The 24,941-nt window shown below is 51.4% G+C and overlaps 5 protein-coding genes across 6 annotated transcripts in view; 3 read left to right on the top strand and 2 right to left on the bottom strand.

Annotated features, from left to right (window-relative positions):
• Nucleotides 1–24,941, bottom strand: part of LOC147648733 (uncharacterized) — a 394,698-nt gene that overhangs the window by 192,601 nt on the left and 177,156 nt on the right. The gene's annotated exons all lie outside the window — the stretch shown is intronic.
• LOC147648734 (uncharacterized) overlaps nt 1–24,941 on the bottom strand; it is a 288,691-nt gene that overhangs the window by 108,068 nt on the left and 155,682 nt on the right. The window lies entirely within an intron of this gene.
• LOC147648735 (serine/threonine-protein kinase PAK 3-like) overlaps nt 1–24,941 on the top strand; it is a 249,724-nt gene that overhangs the window by 165,524 nt on the left and 59,259 nt on the right. The gene's annotated exons all lie outside the window — the stretch shown is intronic.
• Nucleotides 1–24,941, top strand: part of LOC147648739 (uncharacterized) — a 39,863-nt gene that overhangs the window by 1,455 nt on the left and 13,467 nt on the right. Inside the window, exons 2-15 of one of the 2 annotated variants that reach the window (XM_086866505.1) lie at nt 602–639; nt 1,083–1,214; nt 2,697–2,831; nt 3,104–3,445; nt 3,892–3,981; nt 4,381–4,555; nt 6,036–6,099; nt 6,796–6,844; nt 7,223–7,335; nt 7,928–8,045; nt 8,731–8,830; nt 9,295–9,491; nt 10,838–10,975; nt 12,092–12,247. In XM_086866505.1, the coding sequence (XP_086722631.1) occupies nt 602–639; nt 1,083–1,214; nt 2,697–2,831; nt 3,104–3,445; nt 3,892–3,981; nt 4,381–4,555; nt 6,036–6,099; nt 6,796–6,844; nt 7,223–7,335; nt 7,928–8,045; nt 8,731–8,830; nt 9,295–9,491; nt 10,838–10,975; nt 12,092–12,211 (1,811 nt within the window). In that variant the 3' untranslated portion in view covers nt 12,212–12,247. Of the gene's footprint in view, nt 1–601; nt 640–1,082; nt 1,215–2,696; nt 2,832–3,103; nt 3,446–3,891; nt 3,982–4,380; nt 4,556–6,035; nt 6,100–6,795; nt 6,845–7,222; nt 7,336–7,927; nt 8,046–8,730; nt 8,831–9,294; nt 9,492–10,837; nt 10,976–12,091; nt 12,359–24,941 lie in introns of those variants that run through there. The other variant, XM_086866506.1, reaches the window with a different exon arrangement.
• Nucleotides 18,323–21,421, top strand: LOC147648741 (uncharacterized). The gene is made up of 2 exons (XM_086866582.1): nt 18,323–18,490; nt 19,376–21,421. Exon 2 carries the CDS (start codon nt 19,403–19,405, stop codon nt 20,141–20,143), a length of 741 nt encoding a protein of 246 aa, XP_086722708.1. The 5' UTR covers nt 18,323–18,490; nt 19,376–19,402; the 3' UTR covers nt 20,144–21,421.

Here is a 24,941-nt window from a genome sequence, read left to right as displayed (position 1 = left end):
CTCATTCATAAAAATGACATCCCTAGACTCATGACCCATAACACACCTCAGAGTGATGGGAAATGGGAGGAGACAACTGATGGCAGATTTCCGGGCAGCTGGCATCAGAGAAATAGAAAGCTATGAAGAAAAATAGTTTTCTTGTGAGAAACTCCATAGATAGCAGAAGAAGACTTCTGTTTCTCTACAAAGACTGATGAAAAGACTCCAGCAGGAATTGGGACTGTTGTAAACACCAAAGTTCCAAAGTATTTTTGTCTCTATATTGTCATGTAAACAAGGGAATGGTTGGGTAGTGGGGGAGAAAAGGGTTGTTCTGGAAGTTTTATTCTGGTTTCTTATTCTTGTAGTTTTTGTTAATGAACTTTCTTTATTCCATATAAGCTTTAAGCCTGTTTTTCTCTTGTTCTAATCCATATCTCACAGCAAGAAATAAATAAGTTTTCTAGTGATTTTTTAGTTCCTGCTTTAAACCACACCAGTCAAGCAGGACACCTTTGAAAATGCAGACTGGGAGATCTTCTCAGATGCTGTTCTAAATAGGCCACGGTTCTCTCCTCTTTTCTCAAAGAATTTGGTTTATTTTCCTTGCCCACTGCAGGTCATCTGAGCCGTGTGTTCAGAGGTGCCGATCCTGAGGTGAGTCAGAAAGGAACATTTGATGCTCCTGGTGTTTCAGAATTGTGCAGGGAACTGTGAGCTTGGCCTGTGGCAGTAGAGTGCAGAGGGCCAGCTGGGTGGGCTGAAAGAAGATCCATTTCCATGTTTACAGCAGCAATAGCAAAGGCATTGTTGGCTATTTCCTAATTTTCCATTGCAGAGCTTTAAAAGAACTCAAAGCTCAGATTTCCAGAGAGAACGTTGCTTGCTGATAGTAGCCAGGGTGAACTCTCTAATTCAGAACTATTTGCAGCCTGGCTGAATTAACCCATTTTAATTTACTTGGAGAGACTTAGAATCCCATTGCTATCAAAGCTGATGATTTGTGCTTGGTAGAGCTGGTTGTAGAAATCGAGCTGAAGAGAAATATGGTTCTAAATGATAGGGAGCTGCCTGTCCCTAACTCCACCATCTGTCCACAGAGCCCAGAAGCAAGAGCAGACTCTGCTGTGGCTCCCTCTGCTCCTGGAGAAGAGGCCAAAGAGGAGCAAAATGAGCAAAAGGAGCACGAGCCTCCAGCTGTGGTCACAGCCCAGCCTGACCATGCCCAGACAGTAAGTGCCAGTGCTGGGTGCTGCTGTCTTTAGTGCAAGGCAGAGCTGCAAGTTTCTGAGCAGCCAGCACTTGCTGTTGCTGGCTGAGGATGCTGAGTGCTGGAGTCCTGCCAGCACCCAGCCATTCCCCCATCCCGTGGCAGCTGGAAATTGGGCTTTGAGCCGTCGTGCTGAGGCCCCAAAGCGCTGCTGCCTGCGGGTGAGCAGCTGGCTGCTTGGCTCAGGGAAGCTCTGTCTCTTGGCTTCTGCCAAGCCATGGCCAAGGGCTCACACGGCATTGCTGGGGCTCACAGGGCTTGCTTTGTTTGCTTTCCCTTTTTGGAAACCTCTGGATGACCTGGAGAACTGTTCTGCAGTTTTCTGGAGTAATTCTTCACTTCTGCAGAATCTTTTAGGCCACCTGTCTTTTGGCTTTTGATAAGCTGCAAGGAGATGATTGTGTTGTCCATGAAGCTGTGGCCGGCCATTCTTGTCCTGTGTGGCCAAAGAAACAAACTGTGTAGTTCTGAACCCTTCTTCTGAGGCAAAATCCACAAGTGGCAAGTTTCTCTTGATACGTTTTGTGGTGAAGTCTGCAGCTTTGGAAACTGCATTGGAGCCTAGTGTGGGGGCAAAGCTGCAAGTCCTTGAGTGCTGTCTTGTGTTGCTAAGAACCCCTTTAGAGTTGGTTGTTTTTTCTCCTCAGAGCTGTTTTCCTCCTCCTGCCTCTTCTGTCCTGACACTCCCTGTTTAACCTATAAATTTCTGCCTGTCCTACTGAGGTGGGACAATTCCATGTTTTAGGTGGTTTTTGGTGACTTTGGTCATACATGCATTACATGACCCATGGCTTCCTTCATTGGCATCCCTAGGGGTGTGTCAATTAATTTGTTGGTGGGGCCTTTTGAGGATCTCTGTCAGTGCCACTCAGAATTCTCAGCTGACAAAAGAGGGAGGAGAAACACCTTGGTCCTCTTCCATATCTTGAGGTGGCCATAGAGGCTCTCTGACCTGCAGCAGAGGATCCAATTGCACACATCCTTGTCCCCTGAATGAGCAGGATTTCTAACAAGAGTGTGGATGTCAGAAGGGCAGGAGTGGCAGGTCAGGCCTGAAAAGAACATGAACTCCAGCAGTGTCTCTCCCAAGGGCTGAGCTCACCCAGGAAGCCCCTGCAGAGCCAGGATGGAGCTGTGGGACAGGGCTGGCTGTCAGTCACTAGGGAGAGACAAGCAGGACACAGCAGAAGGGGAGGGAGGCCCTTGAGAAATGCCCCACATTTCCTGTCAGCTGCCCAAGAGTCTGTTGGAGATTCAGTGCCAGATGGGCCCTGATTGCACTGCCAGGGTCACTTTGGAACCTGTGCTTCCCCACGGGCAGAGAACAAGGCAGGAGAGCAGCAGCACAGAGCTTTGGGAACGTGGGAGCCCAACAGCCTTTGAGTCTTGGCCCACAAATGTTGGATGAGAAGCTGAAGCCCATCTTCTCTTGCTTTCTCTGCAGGTCCATCCAGAGAAAGAGCAGGAGCAGATTGTTTTATCAGGACGGCCGTGCCAGCCTGAGGGAGAGCTGTTCCCAGCCCAAGAGCAGGAAGAGCAGCTGGGGCAGCAGGTGGAAGAGCCACTGGAGAATGGCCAGGTAAGGCTGACTCAGCAGGGGACAGAGTGAAGGGCAGGAAGAGGGGCATAAAACGCAGCTCTTGGGACTGAGCAGGCCACGAGTGCCAGAGGCCCTGAAAGCAAAGAGCCTCTGCAGAGATCAGCAGCGGGACAGGAGGTTACAGTGGAAGCAGAGGTGGGTAGGGAAGCAGAAAGAAGTGACTGAATGAGTGTGATTTTGAGGCTGAAACTGAGGAAGAAGCTGAGCCTGAAGGCAGCTCCCAGGCACTTGCTCTCCATTTGTGTGTACAGAACATCGAGGCAGAGCCCCAGGCAGAGCTGCCCGAAGCTCCGAGGGCCATCATGGCAGTGAAGAGGAGGCCTGAGGAAGACAGAAGCATCGAAGAGGAGATGGATCTCCCCTGGCAGAGAGGAAATCAACAGAACCAGGTGAGTGAAAGTGTGGCCGACACTCCACTCATGGAAATTCCTCTCTGTCATTCTTCACAGGCCTCCGAGGAGGAGCTTCTGGCAGAGCTGCAGGAAACTGAGGCTAGGATCAGGGCAAGGGAGGAGAGGCTGGAGGAAGAAAGGAGAATCATCAAAGAGAAATTCCATCTCCTCGCTCAGCAGCAAGAGGCTCTAGAAAATCGAGTGAGTGAAAGAGCGATAGGCACAGCAGTCACTGCAGTCTGGTGCTTTCTGCCCTTCTTGCCTTTCCTCTGCAGAGCAGCAGGGGGCTGGGCTGATGCCTCTCAGTGCCATCCTGCTGTAGTGTCTATCCCAGCTGCTTGGAAGGACATTTCCTGCTGTGTTCAATCTCAGCTGCTGCCCTGGACAGTGGCACCAGTCATTTGCCCCTTTTGCCAGCACTCATCTCAAGGGATTCCTGCTGGCCTGCTCCTGCTCTCCTTGTTTCTTCAGGGCTTTTTGCAAGTGAACACAGTCCCCCAGACAGATTTGGAATACAAGCTGCAAGCTGTCTGTATCCCTTGGTGAATCTGCTGCTGTCCTGCTCTTTCCCTTTGCTCACAGTCAATGAGCCTTGGCACACAGGGACAAGCTGTGGTCTCTGACTGCTTTGTTCTCTTTGACTTGAGGTGGACGTGTTGATATCTCACCTGGCAGCCTGCGAAGGCTTCCAGCAAATGCCTGCTGATGAAGAGCCCCAAGGTCGGCGGGAGGCACAGGTACTGTCCCAAGCACAAGTGCTGCAGGCTGAGCACCTTCTGAAGATGGTGCAGGAAAAGAGGACTGAGGGGGAGGAGCTCCAACATTAGAACAAGGAGCTGCAAATGTGTCTGCAGCCCTTGGAGGGGGAAAGGGATCCTTGGGAGGAAGTGCACTGGTCGTTGTTGCAGTCATCCTTCAGAAAATCCAGGAAAATGGAATATGAAACTGGCCATCAACTTCATTAAAACCAACCTTGGGTTTAGACCATTTGGTTCCAGAAGCGGGCATCCAAAAAATCCAACTGATGAGCTTTGCATGTGGCTAACAGCAACTTCCTAAGGGCTTGCATTTGAAAAGGGAACTCGGGGTAATCTCTGCCAGCCAGCTTCCTGACACAAACTCCTTTCTTCTCGCAGATCTACACAGGCTCTTCCATTCAATCTGCTGCAGCAGCAGCAGCAGCAGCAGCATCTAAAGGAGCCTTTGTTGCCCAAGCTGAGCAGTGGATCCTGGGCAGTTTGTCCATTTCCAGCAGTGACACATCTGCTGCTCAGCTCCAGGAGAGCCTGGGAGACTTCGTGGAGCAACTGAGTACGTCTGGTGTATTTCTTGTCTGGGGGACAGTGTATTGTGTGCATGTGCCAGCAGAGCTGTAGCAAATGATCCTCCTCACTTTGGTGTCCCAGAGACATTTAGGACTCCCCACAGGAACTGCTGTGCTCTGAGGCAGCGAGAGAGCGCTCTGGCTGTTCCTGCTGCCTCTGAGGGCAGCTTGGACTGGCTCGGCTTTGCCTGGCATTCCCTTGCCACTAAAGGCAGAAGCAGGAATTGTTCTTGGATCAGCAGGAGGCTGTGGCCCAGCAAATGATCTATGCAAGTTCTGTGTGCTAGTGGCCAAACTGAACAGAATATTTGATTCCTAGATTCTCCTTAGACTCCAGACTTCCCACCTGTCGTCAGAACCAAAAGACTTCAGAGATATTGATTGGTTTTGGGGTTTTGTCTTTTTGTTGTGGTTCCGTTTTTAGTTTTCAGTTTTTATCCTTTTTTGGTTTCAGATTTGGTGTTTTTTGGTAGAGTTTGTTTTTTCTCCATCCTGAAAGAGCTGTTCTTCCCCATGTGTCTTACTGGTGTCATTTTTAGGACTGTATTTATTGCCTCTACTACATCTACAAGGTTTTTATGAGAATGCTGTATTTTTGTCAGTGAGGACTCCTTTGAAAGAACATCAGGTGACAGCAGAAACAGAGAGCAAGAGATGTTTTCATTGGGCCCACACTGAAGAAACAGATATTTGTGCCACAATCTGTAATTAATATTCTAGTTTTATTTTTATAAAGATGTGTCCAAGAGACACATCCACGTGGTGTGATCAGATAAAACTGCACTGCAGGCATTTCTCAGGAGCGAGCCTGCAGCCCCTGTGCTGTGTATTCCTCAGATCCATGGCACTTTTTCATCCCTGATTCCCAGCCATTCCCATGACTCTTAGAATCCTACCTATTGGCCCAAGCCCTGCTCAGATCAGTCTCTGGGAAAACACATCAGGCCCTTTGTGATTCTGCAGCACAACCCATTTAATCTGCTTCTTGCCCATGACAGCTGCCAGTGCTGTGCTCTCAGAAAAGACCTGGTGGGGCTGAGAAAAGATCCCAGCTGATTTGGTGTCTACCTTCACCTGCTGGGACACAAAAGGGCCTTGATCTGCACCTGGCTGTGTCTGATCTCCCAGGCAATGCTGTTGTGTCCTGAACAGAGGCCACAGCTTGTCAGGGGCTCAGGCTGGCTGTGTCTTCTTGCCATTGCTTGTCAGTGCTCATGCTTGGCCTTTGCCAGCCTTGTGCTGTGCCCTGCTGTGCTCTCTGCGCTTCATTTCCTTCCAAGGACTGGACAAAATCAGTCTCTCTGCTGCCCATTTGTACTGCACAACTGCCTGTCTTGTTGCTGCTGTGCTTGCTGCCCAGCTGACCACAGAGGGTTCAGAGCCCCAGACAGCGGGGCTGCCTTTGGCATCTCCTGCAAGTTGGGATCTCTGCCTGAAAGTCAGCATCTTGCATTTTGTTTCCCTCAGGGAGAATGGTGAACAAGGAAAATCCCATCACAAAATACATCGAACTGGAAAGTCTTGGCAGCGGGTGAGTCCAACCACAGTCACTTCTACACAGCCATGGGCCAGGTGTTTCCCTGGGGGAATATCCATCAAGTGGGAAGTCAGACAAGTTGTCCACATGTTTAGACAGCGGGCTTAGTCTGCCCCATCTCTCAGTACTGGCCAGAATTTGTCAAGTGTGCTCAGAAGGCATTGTCAAAGACATCTCCATGCTGCCAAGGTCTTGCCTGCAGCAAGGAACAGAACCTGGTAAATCTGCTTGTCTCTCAAGTGTGGGACAGCTCAGGATTCATTTCCTTCGCATTTTTGGATGTCTCCAAATCATCTGGCCACACTAATGAAAGGAGAAGAATCTTGCTTGCCTGAAAGCACAACCTACCCCCAATGAGAGCTGTCAGATAACAGTTCTCAGGAACATTTCTCTCCAAGAGTTTGCTAAAGGAAGTACTCCGTGCTCAGGATTAGAATTGCACAGTTTAGAAGCTGACAGCCGAGATGAAGGAATAAGCTGCCTTTTGGAGCTGAGGCAGTAAAGCCCAAGGCTTCAGGAACAGGCCCAGTGCCCAGGCACTTGAGGGGAAAATGCATCATCTGCCTTCTGGCAGACCCCTCCTGCAACCTGCAGCTTTTAGGCATTTACAGCAGAGCTCTCCTGTCTGGACTGGCTTCCACTGCAAGATCTAAATGGCTTCTCCATTCTTGGCTGCTGTTTTGTTTCTAGGGGTTTTGGAGAGGTTTCCAGAGCACTTGACATTGCAACAGGAGGAGAGGTAAGTGTCAACAGCCCCTGCAGCCTCTGCTGCTCTCCAGGCCTTTCCCCACTGCTGACAGCTGTGGTTGGAGCTTTGAGTAGAGCTGTGCTGAAAAGGCACAAGAAGCACAGACTGGAGCCAGCCTGCAAATTGCACTTGGAACAGGCTTTGTGGACAAGGCAAGTCGCCAGTGGCCACATGTCCTGTAACTGACCCCCAAGGGAGCAGAGAAATGGGCTGTTGCAATGTCACTCCCTAATTACTCCAGTGATGAGGTCTAATCACAAGGCACTTGGGCACAGCTTGGCTGTGCCATTCCAAAATCACTTGCTCCATGTGTGTTGTGGTCTCATGCTACCAATTTTCTCAAATTACTCCTTTTCAATGTCATTTGAGGTGGCCATCAAGAAAATAAATGTGCAAGGAGTGAGTAGGAAGATACTAACCATGAATGAAATCAGGATCATGGAGAGTAATAGGAGTCCCAGGATCGTGAATTACTTAGCCAGGTGAGTGGTCACGGTCCTATCCCTTGAATGTTTCTTTACATACTACAAGCATGAGAGCTTAAAAACCCACTTTGGTCAGTGGCAGGAAACAGAGTCGTTAATGATTATTTCTCTACTTATCTCCAATGAATGGGAAGAGACTGCATTTTGTCTGCATGAATCCACCCTGGCAAATGCAGACTGAAAATTGTTCAAAAACCTGCATCAGCCCTATCTTAAGAATTCAATACCTTCTAAGTTCATTGCCTCCACAGTTCTTTGGGCTTGAGTTTTTCAAGTTTCTTAAATGCTGATGAACCATCCAAGAGAGGATTGCCCTTGCATTGTTGCCCCTCTTTTCCATTGCTGTGCATGCCAGGAAGACTAGGTGCTTATTTCCAGAAATGCCATGCGTGACAGGTTTTTTATCTGGGCTCTTCCTAAACTGCCTTTCTCCTTGAGACAGCACAGACTGCAAACACTGCACAGCCTAGAGGCAATGTCTATGCCTTTACTTCTGCCCTTGTCTCCAAGGGACCCAGAAACAAGACTCAAGCAAAAAACCAACCTAGCCGTGCATGTTCACCTGCATGGCCTTGTTTCCTTTTTTCAGCTACCTTGTGCATGAGGAACTCTGGCTGGTGATGGAGTACATGGACGGAGGCACTCTGAGAGATCTCATTGACGAGATTCAAATGTCTGAAGGAGAGATTGCAGCTGTCAGTCGGGAGGTCAGGGATCCCATCTGTGCTTCCAAGGCCTTGAGCTGCATTGTCTGGGAAACAGGGGCTCAGAACGGGAGGGATTTCATGGGCCAGGCTTGGTTTCTGTGTTGCTGCTAGGCTATGGGCAAGCAAGAGCATCTCAAGGGAACTGTCTGCCAGTGCCCCTACACTCACTGGACTCACTTCCTGTCCTCTTATCCCCTGCTCTTGTATTCTAGCTCTGCCTCTTGCATTGGCATTTGCACTTCTCCACCTTGCCTAGCTAAACTTTTGCCTGTCTGCACTACATTCCTAGGCTCTAAAGCAAAGGTGTGCTGGCAGGATTTGAAACAAACAGGAAAGAAAAAAGAGAGACTAATTTCTTTTATTCCTCAGCTGAAAAGGATAGTAGTGCAGCCCAAATGCTGTTTGCTTCTGAGCACATGCACTGCAGCTGCAGTCACCCTGGCTGCTTTGCAGGGGACAGTCTACAACAGCAGTTGCTGGTGCTCTTTCAAAAGCTGACATGCCTTTCCTGAGAAAGGTGCTGCTCTGCTCCTGTTGGAGCAGCAGGCTCTTGCTCTCAATGGCGCTGTGTTCTGCCATTCCTCCCCATTCCCCTGCAAAGGGAACCTTCCACAGCTGTTTCCTTGCTTGTGCGATGAACTCACAGCACTACTTTTTGCCCCCCTGGTTCTCTTTTCTCTCTCAGTGCCTGCAAGGACTGGATTTTCTTCACTCCAACCACGTGATCCATCGAGATGTCAAGAGCAACAACATCCTTCTCAGAACCGATGGCTCTGTCAAGCTGGGTCAGTGTATTCTTGCTCAGCTTCAGCCTTCCAGGAATGGGGGGTGTGGGGCTGCTTTCAGTGACTGCCAGCTCCCCAAAAATGCTGCTGCTGGCAGTGCAGGGGTCCCCCCTGCTGTGGGCTGAAGGCACAGTTGCAGGGTGCACACAGCTATGACAAGGAGCCACAAGCAGCCAAGAGTGCTATTGCTCTGTGTGTGTCTGTGTGTGTTCCTTCCAGAGGGAGGGAGCTGCAATCTAAACCTTCAGGGGAACAAAAGGCACTGCTGGAGGAAGTGTAAGAAATGGGGGGATGTTTGAAGTAGCCAATTCATATTTCCTTGGCTAAAGCCCTAAGGAAAGAGAGCAGGGAGTGTTGTCCAGGAAATTCAACTACACATTCTCAAACTTCCACTGGGGAATTCTCTGGCTTGGTTTCCTAATTGACAGTATTAATATTAAAAGAGTATTTTGCTTTCTCCTCAGCTGATTTTGGCCTTTCTGCTCAGCTCACCCCTGAGCAAAATCAGCGGTGCTCGGTGACCGGGACTCCTTGGTGGATGGCACCTGAAGTGGTGAAGCGTCAACCATATGGCCCCAAAGTGGACGTGTGGTCTTTTGGAATTGTGGCAATTGAAATGGCCGAACAAAAAACTCCTTATGACAGTTTCACTGCTCGATCGGTAAGGAGCAAATACTCTCTGATCCCGCTGTCTTTCTCACCTGTCCCGTGTTCTCTGCTCACTGCACAAAATCCCATGGCCATCTGCTGGAAGTCCTTCCACCAAGGCCCCTTCTACAAATGGCCCTGCAGCACATCAGCATCTGCTGGACCTTTGGTTGCAGCACTGGGGGAACTCAAGCCTTACCTCGCCCAAACCATCTCCATTCTCAGGCAGCATTTTGCTTTGCCTTAGAAGTCGTTCCAGCTCTTTTGGCTGTGTAGATGGCCCCAGGAATAGGAAACAAGCATCTCAGAGCTGCTGTTATCTTTCCAGAAATGAAGCAAAGAAACTCAAAGCAAACCAAGTTTCTAAAACAGTGCTTTTGAGAGAAGAAGTGCAGCCCCATTCTTCTCACAGGGAAACTTGCCTGAAACCTGGAGATGAGGCTGTAAAGCCAGAGTCTCTTCTGCTTCTTGTGCAGTGCTGCTGAGACACTCAGTGACCACCTTCTTTCCTAACCCAAGCCACTTTCTCCATATCACCAAGCTGGAGCCTGGTGACGGGGAGAGCCTGCCAAAACCTCCTGTTTGTTTCCTGGCACTTTCTGGGATGGGCACAGCGTTAATGCATTGACTTGAGAATCCAATGAGCACAGGGTTACCACAGGGATGACACTTCTGATTTCACCATGAATATTTTCCTTTTGCCACCTAAGGGAACCTGAAATTTTCAGAGTGCTGAGACAGAGCTGCAGGTGGCTCCTGTGTGCCCAAACAGGCATTTTCAACCCAATACATTTGTGGAGGCATCTTAATGTGTCTGTGTTGAAAATGAGATTCCATAGGTTTGTTTCCTTCCCTGAGGAACACCTGCTGCATTTCCTTTCTTTTCTTCCAATTACCATCATTTTCAAGAACAGGACAAAAAGCCTGATGAGTTTTGTTTCATGGCAGCTGTGCTTAAGGGACCACAAGCACTGCAGAGATTCTTTTCACATAAGAATCCTTGGAATAGTACAGTTAGTTAGAATAGCATAATCCCTCTTCCAAAAAGGCTGCCAAGCTGCTGGGAATCTTCCGAGAAGGAAACACGTATTTGCTGATGTAGTTGCCACTAACTAGAGCAGGCAATGAAATCAGCTGCCAAGGCAAGATCTGCTGGATGTTGGCAAAGCTGCGGCTTTGGGGCTTGGGTTTTTTCATGATACAGGAAAGTCGTCATCCAAATGCTACAGGAAAGTCATGTCTGCCTCTCTGCCAGGGCAAAAACTGCCACTGCAGAGTGGAGCTGAAAGAATGGGCTCTGGGAGAGCAGTTCCAGATGGGAAAGAAGCAGGTGGAGCCTTGTGTTTCCTTTTTCTCCAGGCTAAATTCCACATAGCCACAGAAGGGAGCCCACAGCTGCGGCAGCCCGAGCAATTCTCGCCTTTGCTGCGTGACTTCCTGAGCTGCTGCCTGCAGAAAGGCGAGGCGCAGCGCTGGTCTGCCAAGGAGCTGCTGCAGGTAAAATGCCAAAAGGGCTGCAGGTGAAACAGCGTCCCAGGGATGGGCTCCTCCTCCACTGAAATCCAAGGCATCAGATGAGCCCCCATCCTCCTCACTTCCAACCTTGGTGCTGTTCAGCTGACAGTGGGGAGCAATCCTAGACTGGGCTGGGCTGGCAGGGAGTGCTGGGTTTTAGCGCTGGCTAAAATCACCAGGGCACTTACTCATTTCTTGCTGGGAGCTATGGATCAGGAGAAGGGCAAAACAGGCTTCAAACTTCAAAGGAATAACAAATTTTATTATCAGGCCCACAAGAATAAGAAAGGTCTCACCTGTGCAGTGAAAGGGTTCAATCTCACCCAGGTCATGGCAGTCACGGTGTTGGATTTCAGGCTGTGCTGGGCCCCTCGCTCTGCCCGGGAGCCGCTGGGAGGGGAGGCTCGGCCTGGAGCCGTCGCTGCACGCCGGGGAGAGGGTTTAGTGTGGGCAAGATGTCAGCAGCCGTGGCCTGGCCCAGCCTGGGGCCGGGGTCCCGCAGCCTCCATCCCCCGCCCGGGAGCCGCTGGGCTCTGGCCCGGCCTCCCCCAGGAGCACAGGCCGTGGGCGAGCAGGGCCGGCCTCACCAGAGCTCCGTTACCTTCGGGCTCCGGAAGCAAAGAGGGCCAGTGCCTGGGCTGGTGGTTTTCAAAATGTGCATCATCACAGAGGCGCATCTCATTTCTAAATGGTGCAAAATGTTGTCAGTTCTCAGAACTAGCCAGCCATTGGCCTGTCTCAGGCACAGAGGAAGCTCCCAGCAGCTTCTCTCAAACAAATCACTTCCGTGCGGGGTTTCTTACTTCTTTCCCTAAATGTCAATTCATCTCAAACTAACACACAGGGACATGGAAAGGCCATCTAGTCTGTGTCCTGCAATGAGCAGAGACATCTTTCAAGAGATCAGGATACTCACACCTCAGATATTTCCAGGGATGGGCCACCTACCAGCTCTTGGGGCAACCTGTGCCACTCTTGCCCCATGCCCCTGACCTACTCTGACTCAATCCCCTTTCCATTTAAAAAGTATTCCCCTGCCTTTGAAGCTCTTAGCTTGGAAAATCATGCTTTCTTGTTGTTTTCTTTTCCTTTCTGCAGCATCAATTTATAACATCGGCCATGCCTGGGTCCAGCCTGGCACCTCTCATCGTTGCAGTGAAGAAGTGGAAGGAGGAGGCAGGAATGCAACAATCAATTTATAAACTGTCTTCTCCATGAAAAACTTAGAGTAGGATTACAGAGTAGGACTGCAGAGTAGGATTGTAGAATAGGATTATAGAGTAGGATTGTAGTGCAGGATGGTAGTGTAGGTTTGTAGTGTAGGATTGTAGAGTAGGATTTTAAATAAAATTTCTCAAATCTCAACTCCTTTGGAACATTTCTCTCCTTCTGACCCTGTGAGAAAGCTCAACATTTCCTCCTGAATTGTCAGTTTTTTCTTAGAGGTGGAAAGTGACATTGATGGCTTCTTTGGTACAGTTTGTAAGGGGGGAAGGCTCCTCTTCATTCATCCTCTCCAGACCACACTGCCTTTGGAATATGGCCAACTGGACAAGTTTTGCCCAGCTCTGGCATTTCTATTTGAGGCAGAAACAGCAATGGCATTTGCAGGAAAAACCAAAGGAGGAGCGGTGCAACGCAAACATCCTGTGCAGATGCAGGCTGTGCAGATGTGACTCGAGAGTATTTGGGTTCCTGCCACTTGGATTTGTATCCCTAAGAGCAATCTCTTTGGCTGGAGGAGAGTCTGGCTGAAGAGAGAAAGCAGAAAGAGCAGTGAGGTTGCTGTGCAAGGTCTCGTGTGGTGCAGAGCTGTCAGCGACTGTGAGGTGAGAGCGGGCCCGGCCTTGGCCAGGCTGGAGCCCCAGCAGAGCCCTGGCAGAGCCCGGAGAAGCCTGAGCCTCGGCACAGGCAGGCTGGAAGGAGGCCCTTGGAGCTGCAAGAGGCAGCAGCCTGGCCCTGGCTGCCTCTTGCTGGCACCAGGCAAATCCTCCGCTCTCAGAGCCAAGCTGGCAGCTGGCTGCTCCTGAGGGGAAGCGGCGCCGTGCTGGGCACAGCACACACTGGTGCCATGGGCTGTCTGGAGTCTGCACAGGACGAGAGAAAGGCAAAGAGCAGCCCAGGGCTGCTGCCCTGCCTGACCAGTGCTGCTCTTCTGCCGCCTGTCCTGGAACTCCTGGCAATGGTCAGCAGTGTGTGCAGCACTCTGGGCACAGGGGGAGGGAGCCGGGCTGCTCCGCAGGCTCCAGCACAGGGCAGTGTCCTTCAGGCACGGCATTTCTGCCAGGGGAACCGAGGCCAGCGTGAGGCACTGACAGCAAGTCAGGGCACATCTGCACGAGCCACTGCCTCACACAGCTCTGGGACCAAGCGCCTGCAATCCTGGAGCTCTGCACTGAGCCACAGCAAAGGTGTGAAATGCAGAGGGTTTGGCAGAAATATTCAGGGGCACCAGGCCAGCCTGCTTGGTGCTCTCTGGGGCACAGCAAGCACTGTGCAATGCAGCTCGGAGCTGCTGGCAGAGAGGGACTATGGGCATGTGCCTGAGGCTTGTTCTTGAGTAGTGATTTGGGAGGGAGCAGAAGGGTCTCAGTAGGCAATTGGTGTTTTCTTCATGAATTGCTGAATGAAAGACACAATGTGGCTTTACGCAGCAAGAGCACTTGCAGAACTTACTAAGTTTGTGTTGAATTCCCAGAAAAGGAAGGAGAGGTGTTGAAGTGTAACAAATAAGGCTCGTGAATTCCATTAGCTTTAACAAACAGTGCTGAACCCTGTATTCCCCCACTGCAGTGATTCATGTCTGCAAGTGGCTATCTTAGCCTTGAGAATAAAGAGAGTGTTCCTGGTAAGAAGGTAGCTGGAATGCATTCACAGGAAGAAAGTGGTTTTAGGAATCTCTTGACATCCAGAGGAGAAGATGAGGAATGGGTGTTTCCAAAAGATTGTGTCAGGGACTGCAGTCGTGTTTGAGGCCCTGCCACATTTGATCCATGTTTGAGCAGGTTGACAAGACAATGAAGAAAACTGCATCGTTTAAGGGGTGGGAACTTGACCCTTGCAAGAGAAGCAATGTATTGGTCAGTCGGTGGGCAGTTAACTTTTGAAAGAGGAACAATGCATAATGGAGGCCTTGTTGGCTTGGAGTCGCTATTCTGAGCCATTGTGGCCTCATCTCATGCTGGCCCTGTGGGAGCTGATGCTGGAACTGGGAAAATGCCACTCCTGAGCAGGAGATATAAGGCCTGCATCTGGGGTGGAGAGGTGAGAAGGACGAGGTGCACACTGTTTTGGTGCAGGGGATGTCCTGAAAGGGCACTGCCTACCTGCCCTCCCGCTGAGGACGATGCTTCAGCTCCTTCTCCCGCTCAGCGGGTTTTTGGGAATGCTGGGGTTGGTATGCAGTATTTGCTACTGCAACTAATAGAATAAATTTGCTTTGCAACCCCATCTGAGTCTTGCGTTCTTTTGTGCATGGGTCTCCTCCTGAACCTATGACAATGACTACCAGAGACCCTCAGGACAGCCCTACTCTCATGTTGATAAATTCTGAGATGAGATTTAAATATGTCAAATAATTTAGGGGAATGTTTAGCCTGTGAGCTTCAGCAAAGTATTGAATATGTCTTAGTTCCATGGATACAAACGAGTAGGTGAGATTGCTGGGTGTGCACAAGCTAGGGAAGGGATTTCCCACACAACCAGTGCAGAAATACAGTATTGCCTTCTTTCTAACTGTTTCTAAGCTGGATGTGGGGATCACACCCTGCTTGGTGACTTTCATTTTGGCCATTTCTGTTGAGCAGGTAAGAAAGGTTGAAATGAAACCTTTTCCAGCTGTTTCCCTCTGGTTTACCTTTTTGGGGGCCAAAGCTCTGTGCCGTAGGTGGCCTGAGTGTGTGAGGAGCAGTGCAGCCCCCACAAAGCTCTTGTTTTTCCCACAAGTCATCATGACTTGTTCCCAGGTGTGCCCAGCAGGAGGAAGAGCCCGCAGTGCGTGGGCGCCGTGCCCTGCCCAGCCGGGGCTCTCTGGCACAGAGCAGCACCAGCACCAGCAGCACCAGCAGCACCAGCACCAGCAGCGCTTTTCAACCCTGCCCTGCCTTGGCTTCACCTGGGGGACAGAAGCCTCTGGAAATCAGCACCGCCAGTCACGTTCCCAGCTTGGAGCAGCTGCTGCTGGTGGGCAGATCTGTGGACATGATTTTCTGAACCTGAGACAGTTTCAAGCTCTCAGGGGCTGATCTGTTCCCAAGGGAAAGTCTGTTGAGAACTTTCTTCTCTCTCAAGGACTGTAGTGAAAACAAGGTTTTAGTTTCTCAAAATAATCATAGATGTTCTGAGAGTGTTTCTCTCTTGTCCCACCAATGGGATGAGGGAGCTGTTGTTTCTTCTACCAATCAGGCTAACCTGTATTGGAACACCTTATAAAAAGGGTTGAAAAACCCCAAAATAAGGGCTTTAAGGGCTTTTGCCTCATGAAATAAACCTCTGGCTGTTTCGTGATTCAAACCCTCGTGCTCCACTTTGTGTCCTCTAGCGACACAGATCCAGCCAGTTCCACCGCTTCCAAAGGGGAATTAAGGCAGAGGTAGAGACGGACACACAGAGCAGCCCTGGGCTTGTCCAATAAATGGACAAACGGATGGGGGAATGGGTTTGGAATTATTACAGCTCTTTTGTCAATGGTGCCTTTTCTCCTGCCCTTTTCTCCATTCACATTTCCTGTGCTTTCTCCCTCACATTTCCAACCCTTCCCAACCAAGACTGTCACACTTCTCCTGATCATTTTTACTCATGATTCCCAGACTTTTCACCTCATGTTCCTCACACTTTTCCTCTCACATTTCCCACCTTTTTCTCCCCTCTTGGTTCTCTCCTTATCCCAGTTTTCCTTCTCAAAATTTCTCCTTATGTTTCTCACTTTTCTCCTCAGCGTTCTCACTTCTTTCTTCTCATGTTTCTCACACCTTTTTCTTCACATTTATCATTCTTTTCTCTTCATGTTCCTTACACTTTTCCTCTCATATTTTGTGCCCTTTTTTCACTCATATTTTCTGCCTTTTTCCACCCTCAGGTTTCTCTTTTATTTTTTCTCCTCAGGTTTCCACAATGTTTCCCTCACATTTCCTGACTGTTCTACTGTTTTTAATAGTTAAGTTTCTCATGCTCTTCCCCTCACATTCTCTCCCTTCTCTCCCCTTTTGTTTCTCACCCTTTTGCACTCATGCTTCTTAGAATTTTCCCATCATCTTTCCTGCCCTTTTCTCCTGTCACCTTCTTCTCCTATTTTCACTCACATTTCTCACTGCAGCACCATGGACCAGCCCCTGGGAACCCTAAGGAATTCATATCAGGAGCCAGAGAACCCATTCATCATTTCAATGCCATAATTAGATTACAAACTGTCAGTGAAATACCTGAGAGGAATGACAGATTTGTCTTTATAAACAAGCTGTGGGTCTGCTGATACATGAAACCAGCACTGAGAGATAAAAGAAACAATGAGAAAGTTTCCACTGATGGATGAATGGAAAATACCTATTTGTCTTTACAGACTGTAGGATTGCTGATAAATGAGATTAAATATTGAAAAATGAAAGAAATAATGCAAGAAAACCATAAATTCCATAAGAGTTAAAAATTAAGAGGGAGGGTTACACATTAGAGGGGAATCTTAGGTATCAGGCATTCCGGGAAGTCTGTACCTCTCCAATACCTCAGGCACTGGGGAAAGAGAGGGACACGGAGCCGGGAAATTGGGATGAAAACAAGGTTGTGTCTTCCAAAAATTTGAGAGACCCCAGGGGAACGCCCCATGGCCTCTCCCTTTATTCAAATAAAGTCAAAGGACACCCCTGTATCCTTTTTGGACATAAACCTCTGGGGTTTGTGGATTAATTTTCCTGACATACTCAATCAGACAGCTCCCAACCTTCTTCCCGACCAATCCATGCAGATGAGGAACACAACATTTCACCATGGGATGGGATCAGATTACCTTTTAGCAGAAAATCGAGGCAGAGTTTGTGGAAAGGTAAATGACTCAAACTGCTCTTGGCAAATAGATCACAAAGGAAAAGCGGAGGAACAGATAAAAAAGGAAATAAAAAAACAGCTCTTGTACTGGTCCAAACGTGGAAAGGATGGGAATGGGACACGGTTTTGTGGTTCCCTGGCAGACCATGGGTTAAACAAATGCTGTTTCTCCTCTCATGTGCTACAGCAACTCTCATCTTTTTACCATGCACCACACCTTGCTGAGTGCAGCTCATTCAGCAGCTGAGCAAGGGGATGCAGGTGGCAGCCAGGCCTCCTGAGCCACAAACGGCTACAAAAGGACAGAGAATGAGGGCACTGACAGCAACCCCAAAAACAAAGAACACCCAGGAAGAAAAAACACAGGCAATGAGTGAATCTGCTTGGAGATAGGGCCAGGGACTTACACATAAGGAAGCAATGGGAGAAATCACCAGTTTCAGAAAATGTTACTAATTGACAAGGACTGCTGCTCAGACCAAGTCCCAATACATTCCTGAACTTCCAGAAGAACAAACACTTCACAGAGCCAGGAATATCGGGTGTTATACAAAAAGGACATGCAGCAGGCGGATCGGGAAGGCTGAACCTTCCAAGCACCTCGGCCAGTGTTGGGCAAAGGGACAGGGACATGCGGCCGGGAAAATCAGGACAAAAACGAGGCCGCGTCCTCCAACAACTGGAGAGAGCGCACGGCAAATGTCCCATGGCCTCTCCCTTTGGGCAGCAATAAAGTCACTTGCACACCACTCCTCTGGCTCCTTGGGCCACACAAACCTCTGGCGCCGGGAATTTTCCCGCCCAGCCCCGGGCCCAGCGAAGCCACCTCCGGCCTCCCGACACGAAGCGGGACGAGCCAGCGCTGCTCCGCCACCGCCTCCTGCCGAGGCCCCAGCGGCAAGGAGACCGCGGGCAGCCGCTCCCGCAGCGCCCTCAGCCCAGGGCCAACACGGGCCGGCCACGGCACAAGCCACCCGCCACAGCCCCCTGCCGCCCCCTCCCGGGCCCGCAGCGAGCCCCGAGCCCCCGCAGAACCGAGCGCGGCTCCCACCTGCGATGGCCGGGGCCGCCTCCGAGCTCCGCCGCCGCCGCCTCACGGGGCTCCAGCCGCTGCTGCCGCCGTTGCCGGGCCCGCACAGACGCTCCGGCAATGGCGGCTCTCCTGCCCCACGGCCGCCCTGAGGGCGCCAGCGGGGCCGGGCTTGTCCCCGCTCTGCCCAATCAGCGCGCGCCAGAACCACGAGTGACGGTAGCAGCAGCCAATCGCAGCCAGCGGCGGGCTCTGCACACGGCACGGCCTCGCCTGCCTTGGGCGGAGCTCCGCCATTTCTCGGCCCCCTGGGCTGAGGAGCGGCCCCGGCGCTGGGCCCGGCCCGGGCAGGAGGCCAAGTAAGCGCCGCTGCGCTGAAGCGCCGGGAGCTCGGGGTGCCCGGGAGCTGAGGGCGCTGCGAGCTGGGGGTGAGTCCGGGATGGAGCAGGGCATGCCGGAGCGAGGCCAAAACTCTGTGACTCTCCTTCCTGTCCCGGGCGGGGAGCAGAACACACAAGGAAAGGCTCGGGGGTCGGGATGAGGGTGGGGACAGTTCAATCCTTGGTCACGGGCACAGCACACCTGACTTGAGGAAATTAAATTGAATTTATTATCCAACGTGTCAGAACAAGAAAACGCGAAACAAAGTAATTCTTACGGAAATCCATCTTTCCCCCCAGCTGTCCCTCCTTCCCGGGCTTAACTTTCTGCCCCTCTCCGTCCCCCTCCCCGCCCAGAGGCACAGGGATGGGGGTCACAGTCAGGTCATGTCACTGCCTCCCCCTGAGGGCCAGGAATCCTTGTCCTGCTGCAGCCTGGGGTCCCTCGCAGGGGCCAGAGTCCCTCAGGACCAGGCTGCTCCAGCGGGGATGGCCAGGGGGATCCCCGAGTCCGGCCAGGAGCCACTTGCATGGCTGTGCAGGGGCTTCTGCCGGGCTCGGGGCCTCTCTCAGGCACCCCCTGCTCCGGCCCGGCCTCACTGCCCCACTCACCCCCCATGCAGCGAGTGCCCGGGCAGGGAGATGCACGATTTTCACGGGGCTGAATCTTGGTGTTTCTGAGCTTTATTGGGCTGAATGTTGGTGCTTTGTTTTTTTGTGGGGGCGGAATCTTTCTATTTTGGGAGGATATCAGCTTTTTGGTGTTTTGGAAGTTTTTGATCTCTTTTGATGTTTGGAGGATGTTGGTGCTGAATCTTGGTGTCCTGGAGGTTCTTTCAGACACAAGATGCCCAGTGACTTCCTGAGAGCACCTTGGGCAAGGAGGTACCCCCAGCCCAAAGTGCTCTCCTCTTGTTTTTTCCCCCAAACCAGGATTTTTCATTCCTAAGCCGTGGCTGGATGGAGGAGGTGGAAAAGCCCTGGAGAAGCCGCATGAGAAGGGTCTGCAAACCCAGCCCAGGGAGCTGTGAGGAGGAAAGATCCCCCCTATACCAGGAACATGGCCAGAGATCCAGCCGGAGCTCAGAGCTGGAGGAGAAGCCTCATGGTGGGGAGAAGCCCTGCAACTGCTTGGAATGTGGGAAGGGTTTCAGGTACAGGTGCGAGCTGATCCAGGACCAGGTGATTCACACTGGGGAAAAGCCCTACAAGTGTGGGGAATGTGGGATGAGCTTCAGCTACATCTCCTACCTGAGGGAACACCAGAGGATCCACACTGGGGAAAAGCCCTACGAGTGTGGAAAATGTGGGAAGTGCTTCAGCAAGAGGTCCAACCTGAGGGCACACCAGGTGATCCACACTGGGGAACGGCCCTACACCTGCTTGGAATGTGGGAAAAGCTTTGGGTGGAGCTCTGACCTGAGAAAACACCAGCTCATCCACACTGGGGAGAGGCCCTATGAGTGTCCCGAGTGTGGGAAGAGGTTTCAGCGCAGCTCCACTGTCATCAGACATGAGCGGATTCACACAGACGAGAGGCCCTTCCGCTGCCCCGACTGCGGGAAGAGCTTCAACCGCAACTCCACCCTCACTGTCCACCGGCGCATCCACACTGGGGAGAGGCCCTACGAGTGTCCCCAGTGTGGGAAGAGCTTCTCACAGAGCTCTCACTTGACCCAACACCAACGGGGGCACCAGTAAGGGAAGCCCTGAGAGTGCCCCGAGTGCGGGAAGAGCTTCGTGCGCTGCTCCAGCTCCATCCCCCATGGGAGGATGGGTGTTGGATGATCCCCAGTGACCCCCGTTGGGCAGAGCCCTGGTGATCCGTGGTCCTGGTGATCTGTGTTGGGAAGACACCTGGCTGGGAGGCTCCACATCTTCCTGGCTCCCTGTGGGCACCTGGATGAAAGCAGGGGAATGAAAATCCATCAGGATACAGACCAACAATGGGAATTCCTTGAGGAGACTGGATTTGTTGACTTTCAATCCTAGAGAACCTTTTGTCGCTGCCTCAGGAGCTCTGTTGGCAGAGAAAAGGGGGTGACACCAGGCTTGGGGGCCCTGAGGGAACACACATGCTCTGGGGGAGGGGATATCCAAACTTAGGGACCCTGTCTCACATTCTTGCTCAGGTAGATGCTGAGCCCCAGAACCAGGAAGACGAAACCCAACATGGAGACTCCAATCTCCGTCAGCATCTTACTGCAGGTGGCATTTCATGGCGTCCCTGGGGCAACTGCAGAGGTCAGGACCCCCAAAACCTCTCAGAGACCCCACAGGTACCTCAAAGGACCCTCTGTCTCCGCCAGCCTGCCCAGGACCCTCTGGAACCTCCTTTGGACTAACTAATTTTAAAAAATTAGGTATTTTAGAAAATTTGGAGATCTCAGCTAGAGACAGGCCTTGCTGGAGCTAGTTAGAGTTAATGATTAAGTGAGAAGCAGGATTTGAGATAATGAATCTTGGACTTAGGTAAAAAATTACTTGTCACTGTATGTTTGTTTAGAGGTGCTTATAATGAGAAAAGAGAAACTGATAAATGGGTTCAGGAAGATCACAGACCTTACATCTGGAAACCCATTTCAAAGTCACAAGGGAGGAAATTGGAGTTGTACCAAATGTCATTTGTAATGTCAACCATTGTAAAGGTAGAAAGGTGAGAGTGAGGAAGAGCCGTTTTCCTTCATCTCTTGATGACCCCTCCTCACCAAAACGACCCCCTCCTCAAATTGGGGAGCCAACCACGCAGTTGTAATGACATTTTAAACTGATTACAGTGCATTTTAATCCAAAGTGGGGAATGGGAAGTGTTAGCATTATGCATATGTATTGGTATTAATATGTATTAGTATTTTGGATATTCAAGACTTTTGTAAATAAATTCACACTGGAATCTTTTGTCAACTTGCAGTGCATATTAAGGGGTGACTCCCGCCCTCGCCCAGTGCTGTGATTAAACATCCACTGTGTAACTTTAAACTGTTGGAGAGGTTTTTTTGTCCATTAACAGATTGATGTTGATACTGGATCAATATTGCTATTTTGGTAAATCACTGCCAGTCTCTTCCCAGCCTCCCCAGGACCCAGCAGAGCCCCTCCTGTTCCTCTCAGGATCCCACAGCCCCCTCCCAATTTCTCCCCACTTCCCCTGGACCCCCAAACCCTCCCCCAGTCCCTTTCCAGCCCCACCAGGACTCATCAAGACTCCTCCCAGTCTCTGCCCAGCACAACCAACCTCATCCCAATCCCTGCTTTCCAATGCCCAATCTCCTTCCAGCTCCTCCAGGCTCACTCAAATCCCTCCCAGTGACACCCAGCACCCCCAAACTCCCTCCCAGTTTCCACCAGGACCCCCAGAACCCCATCCCACCTTCCCCAACATCCTTTAATCCCCTTCCCAGCCATCCTAAGCACCTCAATCCCTTCCCCAGTTTAAACCAGTCTGTCTCAAACTCCCTCCCAGTTCCTCCCAGCACAGCCCAATCCCCCTCTGGGCCCCCCAGTGCCTCCCCCGCTGCCCCCGGCGCTGTGGGGGCCGGGCCGTGCCCCAGTGCCGGCTCAGGGGGTGCTCCAGGCTGCCGTGCTCCACCTGGCAGCTGGAGCTGAGCCCGCATTGCCGGGGGCGGTTTCCAGCAGCACCAGGAGCTGCTGGCTCCAGCCCCCGCTGGGGAGCACGGCAGTGGCCAGCACGTGGCCCGAGAGCTGCTGCTGGCCCTGGGAGCAGCTCAGCTGGATGTGGGCAGGGGAGAAATCCATCAGGGAGCAGAGCAGGCGGCCGGGGCCGGGCTGGGAGCTGGAGGACACCAGCGAGATGGACACGCTGGGATGGGCACTGGGAGAGATGGGAGACGAGTTGTGTGGCATTGAGAGGGACTGGGAATGGACTGGCAGGGACTGGGATGGCACTGAAAGAGATGAGAGTGGATACTGGGACACTGGATGAGGGCGTGGAGGTCTGGGAGTGAAGTGAGAATGAACTAGGAATAGACTGGGAATGGCTAAAAAGGAGTGGGCGGGACTGTGGTGGCACTGGGCGGGACTGTGGTGGCACTGGGAGGGACTGTGGTGGCACTGGGAGGGACGGGGAATGAAACGCGCGGCACTGAGGGGCCGAGTCCAGCGCGGGGCTCTCGGCTCTGTGGATCTGCCCGGCAACTGATGAGTCATCAGAGAGACGCGCTCTGATTGGCTGAGGGGCGAGAGATGCACGGAGGGGCGAGATGGACAGGCGGGGTCACTGGGAGTGACTGGGATGGACTGGGAGAGGCTGAGATGGACTGGGAGAGCCACGGGAGCCATTGGGAGGGACAAGGGGCCCCGGGGATGGGCACAAGGAAGCCTGAGGGCTCTGGGGTGATTCCCAGGGAGGTTTGGAGGGACAAGGCCGGGCCCCTCTCTGTGCCCCGCGAGCAGCGGCCCGGACAGAAAAGTTCAGGAGCGGGAGGAGGTGTTTCTCAAGATTGATTTTAATCCTCATTCTCCTGGTCTGATTTGCTCAGTCCTAAGTTCAGTTCATTTCCCCATGTCGGGCTGTTGTGCCCCTGATGGTGATCCCTGAGTGACCTCTCCCTGCCCTTGTCCCGACCCACGAGGATTTGGATTTGTTTCAGTTCAGTGGAATTCGTGGTGATTTGGGGGGAGCTGGAGCAAAGCAGCTGGAAAGCACAGTGGGCTTGACAGGGACTGAACCAGGGCAGGAGTTGGGGCTGCCTCGAGTGAGCTCTCACAGTGTGAACCTTCATGGGGTCTTTCTAAGGGAATTTTGTTGTAGTTTGACATTCATTATTAAAAAGCAGAGTCACAGATGGAGCTGTGCTTTCAGCTTGAAATGTGGGGGTGGAACGTGGGCACTGGGACTTCCGTAACCTCAAGTTGTTCCTTGATCCTCGTCACTTTAGCTTTGGCAATCTGAAGCCCTTCAGCAGCAATGTCTCTGCCACCCCCTGGTTTCTGGCTCAGACCCAGCTCGCAGCTTGGACAAGGTCTGGGCTTTGTCCTCTTGAGCTTCGGGAGCCTCCTGGGAAGCACCAGCCCTCCCCAGCCCACCCTTGGTAGCACTTTTTCTTTTCTCTCTGCTGACAATTTTATCCCCAAAACTGCCGTGGGAACGTTGTATCCAAGCACATCCTCCAGCGCTGCACTTTCCTCCTGTGAATTCCCTGTGCAGGGAATGTGGCTGTGCTTTTCCCTGCTCTGTTCACTGACAAACAAACCTGAGCCCGTGGGACTGTCAGAGCTCCTTCATGCAATGAAATCAGGTTGTGTTTCTCATGGCATGTTCTGGAGGAGCTTTTCTTGGTGTGTCTTGTGCTGCTGGAAATGACACAAGAGCCAGGAGGGAACAGAAGCTGCTGCTGCTCGTTGGCTCAGGGCCAGGGAACCAAGTTGTGCTCCCGGGCAGTTGGGCCCTGCTGGAAGCAGAGCCGCGTTTCCCTTGAGCAGCTCAAGCTTGTGACAGCTCCAAACAGGAAACCTCAGCAGAAAACTCTTCCTCCAAACTCAGCTGCTTTCCCTCCTGCAGCTGTTTGGGAAAGAGCCTCAAAGCACAGACTCTGCTGGGAGCCATTGGTGCATTTCCTCCCTCCCGGCAGCAGCAGCTCCTGAGCCCTTCACGGGCTCCTGGCCCTTCGCAAACCCTTCAGCTCCCTTTCAACTCTCAGCACTCACTAACATGTGCATTTCTTTCATATTTAAACTGCATTTAAACTTCTCTTTTTCTCTCCTCTCTATCTTTTTAATCTCCTCCTTATCTCCTTTAATCCCGTCAGCACCAGTAGGATGGGGATGGAGACTTGGGGTGGGTGTGGGATGAACTGAGGATCCAGCAGAGAAGGGCAAGGCAGAGGGGAGAGGACTCAGCCAACCCTTCTCCTGCTCTCTCCTCCCCCAGGCTCCAGCTAAAGCAAGTCAGACTGGAAAGGATCCCACAAATGCTGTGTTCTCCTCCCTCTGAGCTTGGCTGGGGATCCTCAGCTTCAGCCTGGTGCAGTGGCTGTGATTCGCTAATTTGAGATTTTTGGCTAATGCACTAAATTGAAGAGGTTTATTATTACTTAATCACCTTTCACCTTTGCCAAGTTCTGCTGCACTGTGTCTGCTTTTCACCCAATACACTGCTAGCTCACCTACACACATGTGCTTCTTAGGATAATATTTAGATTCATAGCTTACTCTATAAAATCACACAATTACAGTAGAAAACTCTCCACCATCTCACTCAATGCAGTTTTTTATTTACTTATGGCATATTCTTACTTGCAGCTATAGGAACATAAGCTTATGAATTCTTGACTCAGCGTCTGTGAACCTTTAGCATTGCATGAACCCAAGCTCCTTCCAAGGCTGGAAATCAAACCCTTCAGTATCTGTGGAAGTTTCTGTCTTTCCATTTCCCACAGCCCACCAAAGGATTTGTGACTCTTTGTGACAGAGGAGAACCTGCCAGGCAATTTTGTGTTTGCTGTAGGGAAGGTTGGGTTGCTCTGCATCAATTCCCAGA

Source organism: Cyanistes caeruleus, chromosome 31 (genome assembly GCF_971803275.1).
Source record: "Cyanistes caeruleus chromosome 31, bCyaCae1.hap1.1, whole genome shotgun sequence".
NCBI classification, from domain to species: Eukaryota; Metazoa; Chordata; class Aves; order Passeriformes; family Paridae; genus Cyanistes; species Cyanistes caeruleus.
The sequence above is the reverse complement of the archived record's forward strand: the minus strand, read 5'-3'. Positions and strand labels throughout refer to the sequence as shown.